At 47.9% G+C, this 19356-nt stretch overlaps 1 gene segment (V, D, J or C); it reads left to right on the top strand.

Moving 5' to 3' along the window:
• The window catches only part of LOC138443432 (M1-specific T cell receptor alpha chain-like), a 1249782-nt gene extending 1232550 nt beyond the window's left edge, over positions 1–17232 (top strand). The window contains 4 exon segments of the C gene segment in view: positions 12201–12473; positions 14473–14517; positions 15925–16032; positions 16671–17232. Of these exon segments, the coding sequence occupies positions 12201–12473; positions 14473–14517; positions 15925–16031 (425 nt within the window).
• The last annotated feature ends 2124 nt before the right edge of the window (positions 17233–19356 follow it).

Below are 19356 nucleotides of genomic sequence, written 5' to 3'. Positions count from 1 at the left end.
TTCGAGTATTGGGTTTATGTATCTATGTAGCATTTGCTCTTGTCTAAACATAATATGATGACGATAATAATTAAATCATTATTATTGTCATTTCATTATTATTATTATTACCACTACTGTTTTGTTATTATTAATCAGAACAATGCTGCTAACTTTGAATTTACTTTTCTGCCACGTTATTCATTTTACCCTTTAAGGAGAATCAGCGGGAAGGTAACAGGAGAAAAACATCTGTTTCCTTTGGAATCAAGTACTTGTTCATTCCATTGTCCCCTCTCTACTGAAGGTCCATATTAACCTCACAATATTTTGGTTTCTATGCTGCCTCCCGATTACCTCTCTGAGAAATGCTTCCTTAGCTTTTCCCTGCCTAAGCACTTATATTTTGCAGCTCATATTTACCCAGAGTATACTTAGCTTTTAACCTCTCCCTAAACTGGCCTTCTTGTCCCAATAATTATGCACAGTAAAACTTAGTTTGCCTCAGTAGGTGATGACCGAGCATCATCAACAAGCCGGGGGCCATATGTGATTTAAAAAGAAACAAACCAAGAAAAGAAGTGCAAGATGTGGTTCTTGCTCTCAACAACTTCCAGTCTTGTCAGAAAAACAAAACACCCATCTATTAAAAGTCTATCAATAATTTATATGTGGGCACGCCAAGCAGCGTGCTGTGTGCGGTCATGCACAGGACCTGGGGCCCCACTGGCTGGAAACAGGACAGTGGATAGCCCACATTCCCTGGCAGAGAGCAAGCAAGATTTCACCCCTGTGTTTCTGGAAAAGGACCTGAGACTGTTATCTGCTGAGATGCTTGACTTTCTTGACAACCCTTGACAGAAAGCAGCCTGACTGAGGTGAGGACAGAAACAGTAGAAGCAGGAATGAGTCAGGCGTGAGTCACCAGGAGTCTTGCTCAGCCCCAAGGAGGATGCGGTGACTCTGAGTCTCACTGAAGCATGTTTTCAGCGTGTGCCCCAGCACGGCTTACTGAAAACGCTCTTGCTCCCACTCTTTCTGGCAAAGTGAAACATTGCAAACACTTTTGCAAATGTCCCCAAGACGATGGTGCCTTCCTCTCAGGAAGGGCAGCTGAGGTGGGAAATGCCCGCTGCTGCCTGGTACCTTCAGAAACATGCACACCCACCCGGCTGAGGTAGGAGACAAGTTTTTCACCAAGTGTTGCAAAGGCTCTGCTTCCCCACTACCCCACGCAGGAGAAGTAGCCAGAGGCTGTTTGCTGATGGCTGTGATGAGGAAAATGGAGGTGCTGGGTAGCAATGGGGCTCAAGCTGCTACAGCCTTTAGGGAATCTCCCTCCAGCTCTCAGAGCACCCATCCCAGGAAAAATGTTAGGGTCAGCCTTCCCAGGTTCCCAGCATTTAGAGCTCCTGGGAAGTATGTGTGTCCTCTATGAGAGGTTGGGCAAAGCCAGGATGTTTTTGTAATGCACTTACCCAGAGTGTGATTATGGGAACAGAGTCACTTTTGGAAACGGGACTCAAGTGCTGGTCACACCAAGTAAGTGAGCTGCGATCCTCCTGGGCACACGACCCTCTCCCCAACCCATCAACTTTCCTATCCCATAGGTGCTGGACAACTTATGTTCATGCGAGTAGGAAGGGCATGTCCTCCATCAATGCCACACCTAGCATTCTTAGAAGGTCGCTTCTAAAAACCTTTGTGTCTAACCTTTATGTGCCCCTTGTTGCTTTCTCTCAGCATCTCCACTGACAATATAATATAAAATCTCCTTTGCCTCCATTTTGGGAGCACTTGTGTTTGACGAAAGAGTAACAGGGTCAGACTTTTGCCTGTGGCCCCAGGCAAGCAGGCAGTGCTGGTGGTGCTGCTGCTACAAGGGAGTTGCTGCCTTGCTTCTCCGCTGACAGGAGCATGTGCATTCTCCTAAGTAAAGTAAGTGTGGGGCTCTTCCAGTCCCATCACTGCCCTAGGTTTAGGGGCCCTGCACAACTGTGGGAGATTCCTGCAACTCTGGGCGTGTCAGCTAGTGTTTCCCTGGATTGTTGCCCCAACCACTGGGGCAACAGGTAGAGGGAGGTCATGTGAGATGGGTTTTAGCAAGGGCTTTCCTTGCTGTGTGTATCAAGACGAAACTATGGACTTATACTTGGAAGAGGGACCAAGCTTGTTGTTCACCCACGTGAGTATTATAGAAACAGTCAAGGGATATTCTGTAGACAGAGGACACATGATGGAAGGAGTCTATTGATCTGCTCCATCGTTAGAGAGCCCATTGTTGTCTGGGAGTAACCTACCATTGTGTCAGGTCTAATGAAATGATTGAGGTTGTGCTGGACAAGGGTTTTGCATGGTGTGTGCAGAGGAAAAATCCCTGAGGATTGAGAAAAAAGGCTTCACTCTTGCTTAGGTTTCTGAAGCAGAACTATCTTCTTGGGAGCCAAGGGGCCCATCTTACTCCTCAACTCTGTGGCTGAGAATCTCTTACCACGTTGTCTTGGATCTATGAGATATCTGTCCCAGGCAAGAGCATCCCAGTCAGAATGCTGAGGAACCCTACAGTGTTGGAAAGGGCGATGGAACAGGGACAGGTCTCCTCTGGCTGCAAAAAGCCTCATTCCTCCCTCGGTGGAAATCATTTCTGGGAACCGTTAGATTATTAGCTACTATCTACTGAATGTCTGACATGTGCCAGTGACTACATCCTGTCCTCCATAGAATTTCTCATTCAATGCTCACACCCATCTTAATGCTAGGTAGCTAGTTTTAGGCCCATTTTACAGATGAAGAAACAGAGGCTTGAGACAGATAACTTGCCCAACCCAACATCATACAGCTAGGAATGACAGAGCTAGAATTTAACTCTGATCTATTTGACTCCAGGGCCTTACTGTGAACCATCCCACCACGCTGCTACCACTGTCCCTCCTGCATTCTGTGAAGGAAGATTACAGACCTCAAAGGCTACTGGTCTGGCCCCTGGTTTGCCCAACCCAAGCTTTGTTGCCATGGCAACCATGGCAGCCTTGGTCCAGGATTCATCATTTCTGAAGAGATGAGTAAAGTCGTTGAACTGGGTTGGCAGAATGCAGGTATGGCAGGGAGAGGAGTAGAAACCTACGGGGACTGGTTATTGGGCATAAAGTAACACAGAAAGAAATTTATCATCACAACCTTGAAACAGGCTGTTTAAAAGCTCTGTTCCCAAGAGTGAAGGCTGTAAATATGGGGGAGGGGAGGGGGGAGGGCGGCCACCCTCAGAGAGCAGTGTTTGTACTGCACTGTGGCAGGGTGTGGGCCCAGGCAGCAGAGCACTCACTTTGGGGGTGGAGCAAGACTCCGCGGACATCCAAGTGAGTGCCCAGCCTTAGACTCCAGCCAAAAGCACAGAAAGTCCCTATTCTGCTTTCTTGGATGTTGAGTCTGCACTTCCCAAACTAATTTCTAATGCTTCTTCATGAGGTTTGAATGTTTTGAAATTTGAATTCCCAGCCACAAGCTCAACAGTGGTTTATTTTCTAAACGTAGTCATTGCCCGTGGGGCCTGGCCTTTTCATCGTTACAGAGGTAGACTCTTTTGCTATTTCTAGATTCCTTTGAGACAAAAGACCTTTATTGGAAAAGAAATCATGACTGATTATGCCAAAAAATTTATTTTTGTTACCATTTAATCTTCATGAAAGGTGATAAGTTAAATTTCCCAAAGATCATGGGCAAGGGATATACTCTCACAAAGCTCCATGTCTAATCAAGGGACATGGGAAGGACTTAAGGCCTAAATAATGCAATAAAAATATTGAGTTTAGAAAATGGACCCATACAGAACTTAAAAGATAAATGAAACAGTCTTAATAAAAGAAGATAGCAGGATTGCATCTAAAATGAATTAAAATATTGAGAGGGCTTTCATTCAAATATTTAGCAAATACCTATTATTGGGTTGACCAAAAGGCTCATTCAATGCAGGAGACATAAGAGACGTGGGTTCTATCCTGGGTTAGGAAGATCCCCTGGAGTAGAAAATGGCAACCTGCTCCAGTATTCTTGCCTGGAAAATCCCATGGACAGAGGAGCCTGGTGGGCTACAGTCCATGGGGTCAAAAAAGGGTTAGACACAACTGAGCACACACAAAAGGCCCATTTGGGTTTTTCCATAAAGATCTCACAGAAAAACCTGAACAAATTTTTTGGCCAACCCAATACATTCTAAGAGCTATATAGAAGAAAGGAGGGAGGAAGGGAAGGATAAAAGGGAGAGAAGGAAGAAAGGAAAAGTCTCTGTCATCCAGTATCTCCCCATGGATAGACATCCAGACAAACAGACAGTTAAAGACAGTGTCACTACACTGCAGTGGAAGTACACACAAGCTGCGATGGAATCGCAGAAAGAAAGGCATGCTGACCTCCTATCCTAGCTGCTTGGTACTTTCATCCATCCTGCACGGCACCATAAGCTCTGTGAGGGTAAGACCCGCTCTCCTTCATCCTTAAACCACCACACCCCAGCACCATGCCTGACACATAGGCATCACCAAACAAATGACTGTTGACAAATGCCTTTAGCTAGAGAGTTGGGGAGGACTTCAGGGCAGAGGCAGTAACTGCTTAGAACCTATTGGTTTAGACAGCAGCAAGTATTCTCCAGCAGAGTTGCTAAATTACAAAACCAAGAGATTACAGAATCCATCTGAACGCGCATGGGTGGGTGAGAGCCCACTTCTCGAGGGAAAACTTCCTCCATACTTGTCCATTCATTTGTGCACTCACCGAAGCATCTTCCCTGCCCTGGGTCAGTTCAGGTTGCCTTTAGAAAGCCTGAAAGCCCATCAGATTTCTGAAGAACCAGAGTTCAGAGGTATAAGAATTGTACCACCCTGCTAGGGAAGTAGCACAAGTGGAAAATCGTATGGTAGCAAAAAGGAAAGTGGTCTAATGATAAATACTTGAAGTATATGTCTCTACTTGAGACGCCACCCAGGATGGAAATTTTTCTCCATTAGGGCCAGAATCTCCTTTGAAGCAGATAGCTCTAAGATCTGTAGCAAGGTGTGTGGAAAGAAAACCAACAAATTCACATTTGGGCAAGGCTTTCAAGTTGCCATTGTTCCCAGTAGGTAAGCCCTGCAAAGTATTGGGGTGATGTGGTCTTGCATGATGAGTGTGTTCATATCTGCCCTCGAGCCATTCCTGACAGTGGCAAGAAAATTTGCTACATAGCTGACTACTGTTCAGCAATTGCCCGAATAGAATGAAGCTGTTTCATAATGATTAGAAAGAAATAATCAGCATCAATCAGACCCCTAATTGTGTCCATAGGAGTTGGTAGGAGAACAAACAGACTAAGAACACGAAAGCTTAAGGATAATATTAAGCTGAAATTTAGGATGAATTTTAAATTCTTTGAACTAGAAAAGGGACTTCCGGGGAATGAATATCTAAACCTGTACATGTTCCACAGAGGTTAATGGATGTTTTAAGAAACAAAACATTCTCGGATCAAATAAGTTTAAGAAGCTCTAAATTTCTTTATTGTAAGACCTCTCAGAGCCTTTAAACTGCTAATATGTGTTGTCAGGCTTCAGGACTGAAAATAGAGTATACAGCATTTTCCACACTTCTTTGAGCTTAGAATCTTTTTTGCAGAAAAATTTAGGACTAGAGTTCTGTGAAATTCTCACTGAAAAGGACTTGTCTAAACCACTCTCAAACTGGAGATTTTTTTTTGTCCCCATATGAACGTTAATCCTAACCTTAGAACTTTCCAGAGAACTAGATTCTTGGGCCCCATCTGCAACTCCCTCCTGATTCTCACAACCTTCACAATTAAGCAGTCCTCCTTGTGCACTTTATGGGACTATTCCTACGGCAATATTAGTCTGTGTCTGCCCTCAAGGAGTAACGGAACCACTTTCTAACACGAGCGCTCTCGTAGGCCTCCCTTGCATGATTAAGTTGCACTCAAGGTTTTCCATCTATTTCCAGTGCTGTGAATGTTCACTCAAGATTCGTTTCCCAATTAATCTCTGGGTTTTCTCCAGACTCTTTCAGTTTTCTCTCCTCACTTTCACTGTGGAATCTAGAATGGGCATCCACCCTCCAGAAAGAGCCTGACCTGCTGAAGGCTGGCTGGGAGAGAAAGGTGTATGAGGTTGTTATACAGAAAGCTCAGGAATTAGGACTCGGTGAGCCGGACTTTTCTCTTGTGCTAGGAAGGGGGATTTTGAAGGAGCCTGTGAAACAGACGCAGGAGTCATTGCTAACCCTGCCAGGCGCTAGAGTTCTTGTAAAGCATCCTCCTAGTGGGTGTCATCTGGTGGCTACAATAAGCTGACCTTTGGACCCGGGACCAGGCTGACTGTACACGCACGTGAGTATGACGGTGTGAATGACCGAGGCAGAGTGACTGACCTTTTGTCTGTGAGAAAACCGGCCCTGATTTATGGCAAGCTTGAGGATATGTGAAGCACTCGTTTCCATTTCTACAAACTCTCTGGGAACTTGAAATGTTCCCATTTCTCATGTTAAAGATAGAAGTGCCAAGAGCCAGCTGGGTAAATGAAAATCTGAGCAGAACAATTTACGGAAACATAAAAAGAGTTGCAGATACTTGGTGCTTTCAAGTGAAACGGATCATATCAGCACCAGATAATCTGAGCATTCAGGAAATTAGCTAAATGCTCTTGGGGGAAAGAGATGAGTTAATGGCAAACACAAATTCTCTTTTATTGCAGCAGGTAGCTAAATTCCCTGGATGGACTAACGACCATAGTGTGGGGATAGCTGCTCACAGAATCTTCCTCTCTGAGATTGAGTAGAATTTTGAACTGCTCCCCGGGTAAAAATGACCCAGACCCCTATGTGAATGGCAAATATGACAAGGTATGGAGGCAGGATGATGTAGGGTTCACAGCATAGCTTAGAAGGCTAGCAGCCCTTGGGGGGAGTCTGGATTTGTCCTCTCCAGCTAATTAAGTCTTCACTTTCTCAACAGAAAAATAAAAATCACCACATCATAATATGAGATAATGCTCAGCATATAGCAAGTAATCAATAAAAGGCAGCTTTTCTAAATAATATTAATTATCATCATCATCATGAAGGCTTTGTTATTCTAAAGCTTCATTATTGTAAAGGGAAAGGGGAACAATTTCTATGGGAAATAGGAAACCTAAGAAACAAAAGCCAGGGACCCTTCTCAGATGGTGCCCTCAGAGCCTGGTAGGTTCCAGCAGGTTAATGTCAGGACAGTTATTGCAAAGACCTTTCCCTCGGTGGAGATTCAGCACTGATAAGTTAAACTTTGGAGCAGGGACCAGACTGAGTGTCCAACCAAGTAAGTAATGCGGGGCAAAGGTGGCCACTGACAGCTAATTCTTCTTTGTCTGAGATGCCCAGTTGAGCCCGGGTGCTTTCTTCTGTTGAATCCCAAAAGGTTCTTTCCACCCATCCCAGAACATCCTCTCATCCTGTACTCAATGCTCAGGAAACACCCTTGGGCCAGAACCTGAAACATCATGAGTCAGATGATGGGCAAGGAGTCCTGGACCTTTTCACAAGAGGATCCAAGACACTGTTGTCCTGAGCAGAGGAGGTCGTCTACTAAATTCTGTGTTTATGGAAATCAGAACCTCCAATCCAGGGCACTATAGCAGGATGGGGCAGGAAGAAAAGGATTAAGAGACAAAGACTCAACACTGAACAGCAGAAGGTCTAACTCTAAAGAGTGTGATCCTCTGTCCCCTCTGAGAGACCAGTGTTTGTCACTGAAGTAGGAGGCAGGGCCAGTGAGTTTCTGTAATGGTATCCCCAGCAGTGTGGATACAGGAGGAGTGATGAGTAAACTCACGTTTGGGAAAGGAACCCAAGTGTCCATAATATCTGGTGAGTCATTCCAGGTGGCACCATTTGTAGCCCCATGGACCAGTGTTGCTAAACTTTTCCCTGGGGATCTTGGTATTACTATGGCAAGGCTAACTGTGAGTGTTATAACTGTCTTACAGAGGCCTCTGTGAATGGAAAAGGCAATACTATTGATCTTGAAAATCTGTGTTTCTCTAGGTCAAACACATTAAAATTTGACTTTAATCATTCAACAGATAACTTTAAATGCCTTCTCTGTGGCCATCATTCTATAAAACGTGAGACTGAGTGTGAATATCTAAGAGAGATGCCTGAACTGTCTCTAAACAGTATAAAAACTAGTCAAAGAGACCAAGGTATTATAAATTTTGCAACCTGAAAACCATTTTTGTATCAACCAGCTGATGATGTTAACAGGCACGGTAGAGATTCAGAGAAATGGGGTTCTGGCTGAAAAGTTGGGCTACATGGAAAAGGTTTTATGAAGTAGAAAGAATTTGTTGAGGCTAAAGGATAAATTAAGATCTATTTGGGCAAAGCAAGGAAATGAGGGGACTTCCAGGCATAAGAAACACCAAGAAAGAGGGCTTGATCTCAGGAATGAACAAGGCATGTGCATTTTGGCCAAGTAAACACTCTGATAATGAAGTTAGATGGAGAGAAAGCCAAAGATGTCTTCAGAGACAATGGAGAAAAGGCATGCTAGAGCCTTCAGGATAATATAGACCATTAGGCCCAAGGCCAGCCCCTGGGAAACAGGGAAACAGTTCAGAAATGCAGACCAGAGGTGAAGGTGAGAGAGGCCAGCTCTTCCCACGGACAGCTCATGGCCTGGACCGCCCTCCTTTGTTGCTCAGTGGGCTGTAAGAGCCCATCCGTCAGAGGAGAGGAAACCTAAGGCTTTCTGTAATGAAGACAGTGAGAGTGAGATGGAGGTGTTGCCTCCCAGATGCAGTTTGGCAAGGGAACCAGAGTCTCCATCACTCCAGGTATGTCTGTGAAGGTTCACTGCTTCCTGACACTCACGAGGGCCTCAGTGGAACTCAAACTCAAAGTCAGAACTGCTCACCCACATTTAGGCTTCCTGGTGCCCAACTTCCAAACACAGATTTGGTGGTAAGGGAGCTTTCCGTCATTGCTGTGCCCTGGGGATCTTAGGCACTAGAGCCTTGGAACATGTGCTTCTGTGGCTAATTCTGAATTAAAGTGAATGGTGAGGATCTAGAAATAGCTGGGCTTCCACACTGAAAAGTTGATCCAGTCTTGCTAAGCCTACCTTCTGAGATGTCATCAGTGGTAGGAGGCATTTATCTTACTAAAGTGGAACAGGATGTTTTTCTCCCAGGGCTCTGGCAGATGGACCCCTAAAGATCTCCAAATTAATAATGACTCATTCTTTGTTTTCAGACAAAAATGTTGCATTGAGGTACCTGGGATAAAAGAAAAGGGGCTTTATTTTTTAAGGACTTCTTCTTTAGCATTTATTTTCATTTATTTACTTGACTGTGCCAAGTCTTGGCTGTAACCAATATCTTTAGCTGTACCATGAGAACTCTTAGTTGTGCCATGTGGGATCTACCTCCCTGATCAGGGATCGAACCTGGACTCCCAGCACTGGGAGCCCATTCTTAGCCACTGGACCGCCACGTAAGTCCCTAAAAGAGGGCTTTAAAAAGCCAAGTTTAGGGATCAATATCCAGGGGGTTTTTTACCAAAAAGTCTAATTAGTAGCAATTTTCCAAATCTGATGGTCACTAGGCCACTTATTTATCCCACAATTATTTCTTGAGCACCTAGTATATGGCAAAGACTAGGGACACATCTAGGGACAGGTCCTAGTTGTCACAGAGCTTATATTCCAGGGAGCCAGGGTGAAGAGTTTTGTCCAGCTGTACTCATACAGGGCATATAAAGGACTTGAGAGAGGAAATTCAAGCACTCCAAATCGTGGCAACCACCCAATGCTGTGCCACGAAGTATGGGCATTGTCCTATAGGCAATAGGAGTCTCTGGAGTATTTTGAACAGAAAGTGACTCGATCAGCTCCACGTTTTAAACAGCTCATTTGGAGGATGAGCTCAAAGAAAAGACTGCAGTGGGGGGAGCAGGAGAGGGTGAGTAAGAAGGAAACCAGGGGCAAGGAAGCTGGGCAGGAGAAACAAGAGCAAAAATGCAATGGGGAAAGCCCAAGGGTATCAGCTGGTAAAAACAAGAATTGAGAGGGGCTAAAAATCACCCCGATTCTCTGACCGCACTAACTGCTCTTTCATTTTGATCCGTCACTAGCAAAGTTGAGCAACAGTAAGCCTGCCCTGGTACCACCCTTCAAGGATCTCAGCTGGCTTTAGTCTCACTCTCAGCCCCCTCAGCCTTACCTTGTGGTCCGTGGCATCGCACCCTCCAGACCAATGCCGTCCGATAGAACTTTCTGTGACAGTGGAAATATTCTGTCAACCTGCACTGTCCTACACTGTAGGCATCAGCCACATGTGGCTACTGGGGTCTCAACATGGAGGCTTGATTGCTAATTGGATTTTTAATTTTACTTGATGTTTGTTGTTCAGTCGCTCGGTCGTACCCGACTCTTTGTGACCCCGTGGGCTGCAGCGCACCAGGCTTCCCTGTCCTTCTCAATCTCCCGGAGTTTGCTTGGTGTTGGTTAGTGTAGCTAAAGACTATCACACTGGACAGCATGGTCTAGACCCTCTCCAGACTGACAGCCACTGGCTCTGGGATCTAAGCGAGAGTTTCACCAGGACTCAGAGTCAAGTATCTGGCCCCCATAACAACCCCCTTCTCCCTCTGAGGTCGACCTGTGTCTGGTGCACTTTAACCTCGGCTTTCTTGAGGCCACATTCTCTCAGCACTTCCACACCCTTCCACATCACCCTCTCTGGTCCCACCCATAGCTCCCACTAACTACTGACACATCCACTGGGGTGTGGTATTAGCTAATGGCTTCCCGTCTCTCCCCTCCCAGTAAAAGATTTCTGCTGTAAATCCTTCCCACAGTGCTGTCGTCCTCTCAGGCACATGGAGATTGGAGGGGAGCAGGCAGAATCCTTTGAAGCCAGAGCTTTGGGTGTCGCTCACATGTGACCATGGACAACCCTACCCATAGGCAGCTCCACCTTGATTCAGCATCCCAAGGCCATGCCAAGGGCTGATTCCCCTGGTTTTCATCCAGCTGGATATCTGCATTGCCAAGGCCACCCTGACTGGCTCAGCGCACGGGGTGCATCATGCATCACTGGTCTGCAAGATTTTGCCTGTGTGGCGAGAAAGCTAGAGGAGCAAAGAACCACAGGCCCTGGAAGCTGCCATCCCAGCCCTGCTGTAAACTTGCTGGGTGGCCCCAACATGTTAATCCTCCTAGTAAACCTCTGCTTCCTCCTCCAAACGCAGGAGGTCGGAAAGAATAAACACTAAGGGTTGCTTTAAAAACACAGAATCCCATGAAAATACTGAGGAGACATACTCAGCACTAAAGAAAAGCCTCCGGCAGCTCCTGCTTTCCTGGGGCGGAAGAGTAGAAACTGTGTATTACTGGGTAGCACAGTTATCATAGCAATCTCCTGGTAGTATCAAGAGCTACAATTACTAAAATTATTTCAGTTTATTAAATATAACTTTATATGGAGAAACTCTCATGGCTTCTTAGAAGAGCCTGGTCAGGAAAAAAGATGAGGCAATATCCCCACTTGACAGATGAAATTCCTGAGACTCAGGGAGCTGGTGTGAATTGCTCAAAGTCTTGTAGCTAGTAAATGGGAGAGCCAGGGCTTAGACACAAGGGTTCTGATTTAGAGCCTAAAGCTGTTATCAGTGAGAGAAATCTCCTGGTCATGTAGCCCATCTTCCAAGTTCATGCCTGCCTATTACAAACATCACACTCCTGTCAACACCAGCCCAAGACGGGGAGACCACCCTAGACTCTAAGACATGTAGCTTGCTTTGCTGGGTCTGTTTTCTCTGCTTGCTTTGTACTGCCAGAACTATGTTGTTGCTTCCTAGGCCTTTTGAGCTTTTGAAAAAGTTCCTATTAAGTAGAAAAATGGGCAGCATCGTTAAGTGGCCCCGCATTGCTAGTTTCCTTGAATGGTAGGCAGGGCCTGGCAGAGTGTGTTCACTGAGAGCCTGGCCTCTTGGCCAGGATCCGTAGTTTGTGCCTGTCCCTGAGTCCTGTCCATTGTGAGCAGATGGTTTCTAAAATGTTCTTTCCCACCTCAAACCTGAGAATGTGACTTGCCAGCCCCATAGAGCCCTATTCTTGCCCATCACTGGCATCTGGACTCAGGCCTTGGTTGGAGCAAGGAGAAAAACAACCATCTCCTAACCTACGTCTTTTTGGTCCACAGAAATCAAGGACCCCAACCCCACTGTGTACCACCTGAGAAGCCCCGAATCCAGCAACACTTCTGTCTGCCTGTTCACCGATTTTGACTCAAATCAAATCAACCTGACACAAATTGGGGGGTACGAGTGGAACATGGTACACAAAACAGACAGCACCGTGCTCAACATGGAGATCCTGGGGTCCAAGAGCAACGGGATAGTGACTTGGGGAAACACCAGCGATTCTGGATGCACAAACACCTTCAACGAGAACATTGAGTTTGTCGACAACTTCGGTGAGTGCAGCCTGGGTTCTGCTCTAAGGAGTCTCCTCCATCGAGAGGCCCATTTGTGCCCAGGGCTCAGGTCTGTGACATCTAAAAGCTGCTCTGATTGGTGGTCTCAACCTCATCAATTGTCAGCAAAGACCCCTCCCTTCTCATTCCTGAGCATCAGTGAGCCCCATCCAGGCAGGTCACAGAACGTCCCAGACAAATAGCAGAGAGGGAAGAGGCCTGCGAGCACCAGGGCCCTGAAGCTCACCCTCTCTGGGTCCCCACCCCCTGCCTCTGCTCAGCCCCTCACTGCTCCTTCAGGCTCCGGTGTGCTTCTCCCAGATCCCTTCTTTTACTCCTCCCTCTCGGCCAAAGCACTTTCCCAGCTCCTAACCTCATTCCTTCATTCACTCAGCAATTGCTGATTTTGCCTGTACAACATGCCCAGTGCTGCCATGGAGGAAGAAATGCATCCGATGAGGGGTCTGCTCTGAGCAAGCCCCATTCCAGTTGGGGGAGACCAACCATCAACAAGCGGAAATTTAAAGAACTCCAGATTATTATACTTGCTTTAACTTGGAGTTGGGGAAATAGCCACCCTATGGACAAAAGTCAGAGAAGTGCCCTCTGGGGAAATGCTATCTGAGCTGAGATTTCAAGGCTAAGGAGGTACCAGCCATAAGAAGAGAAAGGATCTTAACGAGTCAGGAGCACAGTGAGAAAGGCAAAGGGCAGGAGAAGATGAGATGGAAGAGATAGGCTGGAGCCAGATCACAGAGCCTTGCCCGTCATGAGCGGGAGACACTGTTTGGTACAGTGAGGAGCTATTGGTTGCCTATAAGCAGGCGAATGATACCCGATTTACTTAAAAAAAAAAAAAAAATTCTGAGGGCTTCCCTGGTGGCTCAGTGGTAAAGAATCTGCCTGCCACTACAGGGGACACAGGTTCGATCCCTGTTCTGGAAGTCCCACGTGCCACGGAGCAACTAAGCCCCATGTGCCACAAATACTGAGCCTGTGCTCTAGAGCCCAGGAGCCAAACTACTGAGCCCACGTGTTGCAAGTATTAATGCCTGTGCACCCTAGAGCCCATGCTCCACAACAAGAAGCCACCACAGTGAGAAGCCTTGGCACCAAAACTAGAGAGTAGTTCCTGCTCGCTGCAACTAAAGAAAGACTGAGCAGCAAGCAACGTCTGGCACAGCCAAAATAAATAATTTTTTTTTAATCACTCTGCCTAGAGTGGAAAATGGGTTGTAGGAGCTGAGAGTGCCAACAGAAAAGAAGCTCATGCAGCAGAGAGATGATGGAGGCCAGGATGGGATTGTGGCAGGGGAGTTATTTGATATTTTGTTTTTTATTTTTTTAACTAAGTCACTGGGCCTTAGTTAGGACATTCGAACTCTTAGTTGCAGCTTGTGGGATCTAGTTCCCCAACCAGGCCCCGTGCATTGGGAGCACAGAGTCTTGGTCACTGGACCATCAGGGAAGTCCCCGCGGCAGGGGTGTTAAAAGCTCAACACTATTTGGGATTCAAAGCTAGAACCATGCGGGATTGAAAAGGAAAAGAGGGAATTGAGGAAGGTGGCTGGATTTTCTTTCTGAGCAGCTAGGTCAATGATAATGGCATTTACTGAGTCAGAAAAAACAAGCAAACAGATCTGGGGTGCCGGGGTCAAAACCTTGTGGGATAGATGAAAGCACCCATTCCCCTTATGGCAATTCTCACTGTGTCTGTCTTACTTCCTCTCTGAGACTCCAGATTGGAACTCACCCAAGGGTGGGGTCTGATGGCTCCTTGTGTCATGTTATATGCACTTAGCACAACCAGCATTAAGTAAATGAAATGCCTAGAAGCCAGGGTGCTGGTCTTTCAAGAGTCAGTGGTGGCCTCAACAGGTGGTCCCATATGGGACAAGTTCCTTCCAGATCTCTCCACGAAGAGGCATGGAAAGGCTTCTGGGGTGGGAAGTCAGAATGCTCAGGACTCTAAGAAAAATGTCTTTATTTCTCCTTTTAGGAATCCCCTGTGATGCCAAGCTGGTAGAGAAAAGCTTTGAAACAGGTAAGGGAGGGGTCCATCCTGGCTTCACACAGGTCTGGGGAGATGATGACCCCACAATCACCCAGACGGGATAGAGGCAGTGTGAAGGAGCATGGGGATCTAGGAATGAAGTTCTAAGGACCAGAAACAGCAGTTCAAGCTGCCTGGGGACCTTCTTGAATCCCTAGATTCCTCTCACCATCTCTAATTTTCTTTTCCACTCTAAGAACTTCGAGGATAAGTCTAGTTTTGCTAGACCAGTGACTCACTCCCAGGCCTCTGTACTCCTTTCAGTGGCTCCACTGTCCACAGAGATCAAGAGGGCTTCTGGGTGGCCCAGCTGGGAAATCTCAGACCAGCTCACATAAAGCCCTAGACTAACCAGGTCTTCCCAAGGATGTTCTCCCTCCATAGCCTGGGGGTTTTGCCTTCTTTCAAGAAGAGCAGCAAAACTCATGTGGGCGGTGACCTTGGCTCTCAAAGATCCCCACCATTCCTCACCACCTGCTCTGGGCCCACGTTCATTTCCATTTGAGTCATTTGTACTGAGTCATCTCTCTTGGGCTTCCCTTGTGGCTCAGTTGGTAACGAATCCACCTGCAATGCGGGAGACTTGGGTTCAATCCCTGGGTCAGGAAGATCCACTGAAGAAGGAATAGGCTACCCCCTCCAGTATTCTTGGGCTTCCCTTGTGGCTCAGCCAGTAAAGAATCCACCTGCGATGTGGGAGACTTGGGTTCGATCCCTGGCTTGAGAAGATCCCCTGGAGAAGGGAAAGGCAACCCACTCCAGCATTCTGGCCTGGAGAATTCCATGGACTGCATAGTCCATGTGGTCGCAAAGAGTCAGACACGACTGATCAACTTTCACTTTCACTTTCATCCCTCCTGTGGTTCCGCCACTAGATTCTCACTAAGGGGCACCGACCCAGGGTGTTGCATGTACCAAGTTCTGACCATTCACCACCCCCATCCACTGAGAGACTCAGCCCTAAAACAGAGAGTAAGCACTGTTAGTGTTTCTCTTTGGAAATGAAATGTGCGTGCTCAGTCACTAAGTGGTGTCCGACTCTTTGCGACCCCATGGACTGTAGCCCACCAGGCTTTTCTGTCCATGGAATTTTCCAGGCAAGAATACTGGAATGGGTTGCCATTTCTTACTCCAGGAGATCGTCCCAACCCAGGGATCAAACCCGCCTCTCTCGCATCTCCTGCATTGGCAGACAGAGTCTTTACCCCTGTGCCACCTGGGAAGCCCCTGTTGACCCTAGAGGGATGTGCAGATATGTTTATGAGGGGATGTGCACCAAAGCTCAAAGGGAGAGGCAGATCCAGGCACTGAAGCCCTCCAGACTCCCCACCCTGCTTTCGGCGTCACTGGGGCTGTGCAGACCTGTGCCGTGACTGCTGTGGCTCCTTGTTTTTGCAGATGTGAACCTAAACTCCCAAAACCTGTCAGTGACCGTGTTCCGCATCCTCCTCCTGAAGGTGGTCGGGTTTAACCTGCTCATGACGCTGCGGCTCTGGTCCAGTTGAGGTGAGCTGACATCTCAGCCAGGCAGTGGGGCCCTGGGGGCGGGTCCCCAAGCTCTGAAAAGGAACTTCCCCCAGGCTCTTGCTTTTAGGGCCTAAGTCTGGACCCACCCTCCTCTTTTCCTGTTAGTGGTTCCTCTTGTTAATAGCAATGGCCCAAAACACTTAAGAAACACAGTACACTCCTCAGGTGACATTGGTCACGTCTCACCTACAAAGTATGAAGAACTGTTGTTATTATCCTCATTTTGGGAATAAAGAAACTGAGGCCAGGAACATCAAGGCCACACAGCTGATGAGTGGAACTTAGGAGACACTTAGGACCCAGACTCATTCATACCTATGCCTTCTATTGTACCCCATTCATTGCAAATTTTATGGGGCCCCCATTCCTTTCCTCAGATCCTCTGACCCCAATGTGGTGAGGCAGTATTGTAATTGTTATCCACCCTAATTCTGACTAGAATCTCCAGACCCTTTCCCCCAGTGTCCCAGGTCATCCCACTGACAAGAGCATCTCATCAAAAAGAACTCTGGGTCCATCTGCCCCTAGAACTCTACAAACAGAAGCATCCTCATCACACCCCTAACTGTCCTGAATCTCATCACTATGCAGCCTGACCCTGTTCTTCCTCATCCCAGGTCACCGACAACCTGAGAGCCCCATGCTCCCTCGCCCCTTGCTCCTCGTCGCCCTTCCTCTCCCTCTTCAAGCAGAGAGGCACACTGTCTGCCCCCGTGGATGAGAAGGCTCCCTCCTCTCTCTGGCCTGGCTGGCCATACCAACTGGATCCTCCAGATACTGGTGATCAAGATGCTGACAAGCTGCCCAGCACGGCTGCCACCCACGCTGTTCCTCACTGCTGCTTGTCACTGCCTGGCATTCTTGGCAAAGTCAGGGGGCTGCTGCAGCCTCTCCTAGCTGTGGGGACACTCCCTCCCCACCTCCACACCCCAGAGATTGCCTCTGATGTCCCACTGGATGGTGGATCCCCAGTGGGTTCTCTTGGGCTCTAGCTCCTGGAGAATGTTGTGTGTTGTTTATATTTTTTACATAGTGTTCATAAAAAATATATATATCACCCTTTTTCCCAAGATGTAGGGAAAAATTACCTTTTCATGATCTAGGCCCTGCTCTGCTGTGTATCTGAGCCACATTGTATATTCTGCTGCCACAGCTTCAATAAAAGTGATTTGGAAGAGACTGTGCTCCTGTTTGACTGATTTGGTCCGGGTCGTTTTCAGCTTGCTGTGGATCACTAGCTGGGCAGAAAGAAACCAAGCCATCCACCAATGAGGACTTTCGGTGGGCCTAACTCAACAAGCTGCTTAAGTCAACCTCTTCCTGGAAAAACCTCTAAAAAATTCCACTGAGAAGCCTGTGCTGGGGGCCAGGCAAACCCACTTAAAAGCCTGGGTCCCTGCTCTTCCACTGGGCAGCCCATAGCAGGAGGCCCATGTACATGGGTGGTAATGACCTGTAGCTGAAATCTGGCAGACAGGGACCACACAGCAAGTGTCCCCAAAAGGCCACCCACTGTCTCTTGCCCTGAAGAAACATTTCCTTTGCCTTTCCTTTCAGACTGGATTGCCACTGAAACTGTGCATTGCTCTACAAGTTCATGGCTGGGGACCACCTACCACTCCACTGCCCGGATGCCCACCAGAGGCTCAGCCCCTTGGAGCGTCAGTCTAGGAGTGGGGGAAGCGGGGAGAAGAGGGTGACCCTAGCTAGACTTTCTGCTCCCACCACCCTGGATGTGAGAACAAGGAAAGCAGAGATGAGCTCTCTCCTCTCAAGCCCAGGGACTTGGCCAAGGAGAGTAGGAGTCTCAAGCCCTCACCTAGAAGACAGGAGACGGGGTCCCCTGGGATTCTCCTGAGCCTCCTGCTGCCTTAGCACCTTTCCTGGGGTGCTTAGGAAAGGGGGCACCCCTCAGACACCACTCAGCCACCCACCTCACAATTACCACTCTCAAGACTGGAGCCCAGCGCTTACCGATTCCTGGTGTAGGAGTGGGAGGGGGTTCTAGCCCCGAATACATCTACAGTTCACCTGTGTGTCTCTGACCATACAGCCAGAAACAAGCAAATCCTTCCAGCTACAATTCAGGTCTGCGGCTTTTTGCAAGGATGGAGCCACCAGTTCAACAGGTAACATCAGCATGTCCCTCCCGTCCGTGAGTTCCGGGTCACCACCTATAAAACCTATGCCCCTTAGGACTGGAGGCTGCCTCCAGCTCCCCGCATCTCTGATTCTGTGGCTTCTACAGAGGTTAAGAACCATGTTCAATACTGGCAGCCCTACCAAGGATAGTCACAGAAACCCCAGTGGTCTCTGAGCAGCCTCATGTGCGGCCTAAATACAAGTGCCTTTAAAGATCACTAAAGAGAAAGATCTCAGAGGAAACCCCATCATAGCAGGCCACTCTCACACCCAGAAGAAGAGCTACCACCTGCAGGGAACTCAAAACTGCCTACTCATCAGTCTACACAATGCCGGAGACTCCACCATTGGGAATTTCTTTTAATTAAAGCATTCTCTTCCCCATATTAAATGAAAATGCCCCTGGGAGGGTTAACAGAGCAAGCCTTTATCAACTGTTAAAAACTTTAGGCAAATTAGTCTTTTTTTTTTTCTCCTAAAATAGTAATCCGCTTTGGTCTGTATACATAAGATCCAGGCAAAAGACTGTGTGGGTGGCTGGCAAGGGAGGTCTGCTCCTGAGACTTGGCTGCGGAGAGGTTGAGGATGAAGGGGAAATGGGGCTTGTGGCAGAGGATGGGGCAGGGACCCTGGAAGGCAGTGAAGGGGCCAAAGACAGACCCCTCCAAGGACTGCAGAGGAGGCCCAGGTGGAAGGAGACCAAGGGAGCCTGTGCAGTCAGGCCAGCTCAGGGTCCTCAGATGGCAGGGCCCTGCGGTCACCGGACCCCTGAGGCCACCTGAGGAGCTAGGAAGGGATGCGGCCGCAGTGCCCAGGGATCCTCCCAGACCCATGGAGGGAGGAAGGCCCACTCCTTCCAGGCCCAGCCCAAGCTGAGAGTGACAAGGCCTCGGTAGGTAAGAGGCCATCTGGAAAACAGGGTCAGCATCAGCTCGGGGAAGTTTTCCATCTCAAATCCGGATTCCTCTGTCCCACCAAGAGCCTTCTCTCAGGTCTGAGGCTGTTAAGCCGACAGTCAACTAAGCAAGAGCGCTGAAGGGGTGGTGTGGAGTCCTCAGCAGCTGTGTCCACTCTGTTCTCACGTCTGGCCCAGGCCCCACCAGGGTGTCAGAGGGGACTGAAGTGGCCTCGTGAGGGGGCCTGGGGCAGGGTGTCTGTGCC

This window comes from Ovis canadensis, chromosome 7, assembly GCF_042477335.2.
Source record: "Ovis canadensis isolate MfBH-ARS-UI-01 breed Bighorn chromosome 7, ARS-UI_OviCan_v2, whole genome shotgun sequence".
NCBI lineage: Eukaryota > Metazoa > Chordata > Mammalia > Artiodactyla > Bovidae > Ovis > Ovis canadensis.
Note: the sequence above shows the minus strand (reverse complement) of the source record. Positions and strands in the feature narration are given on the sequence as shown.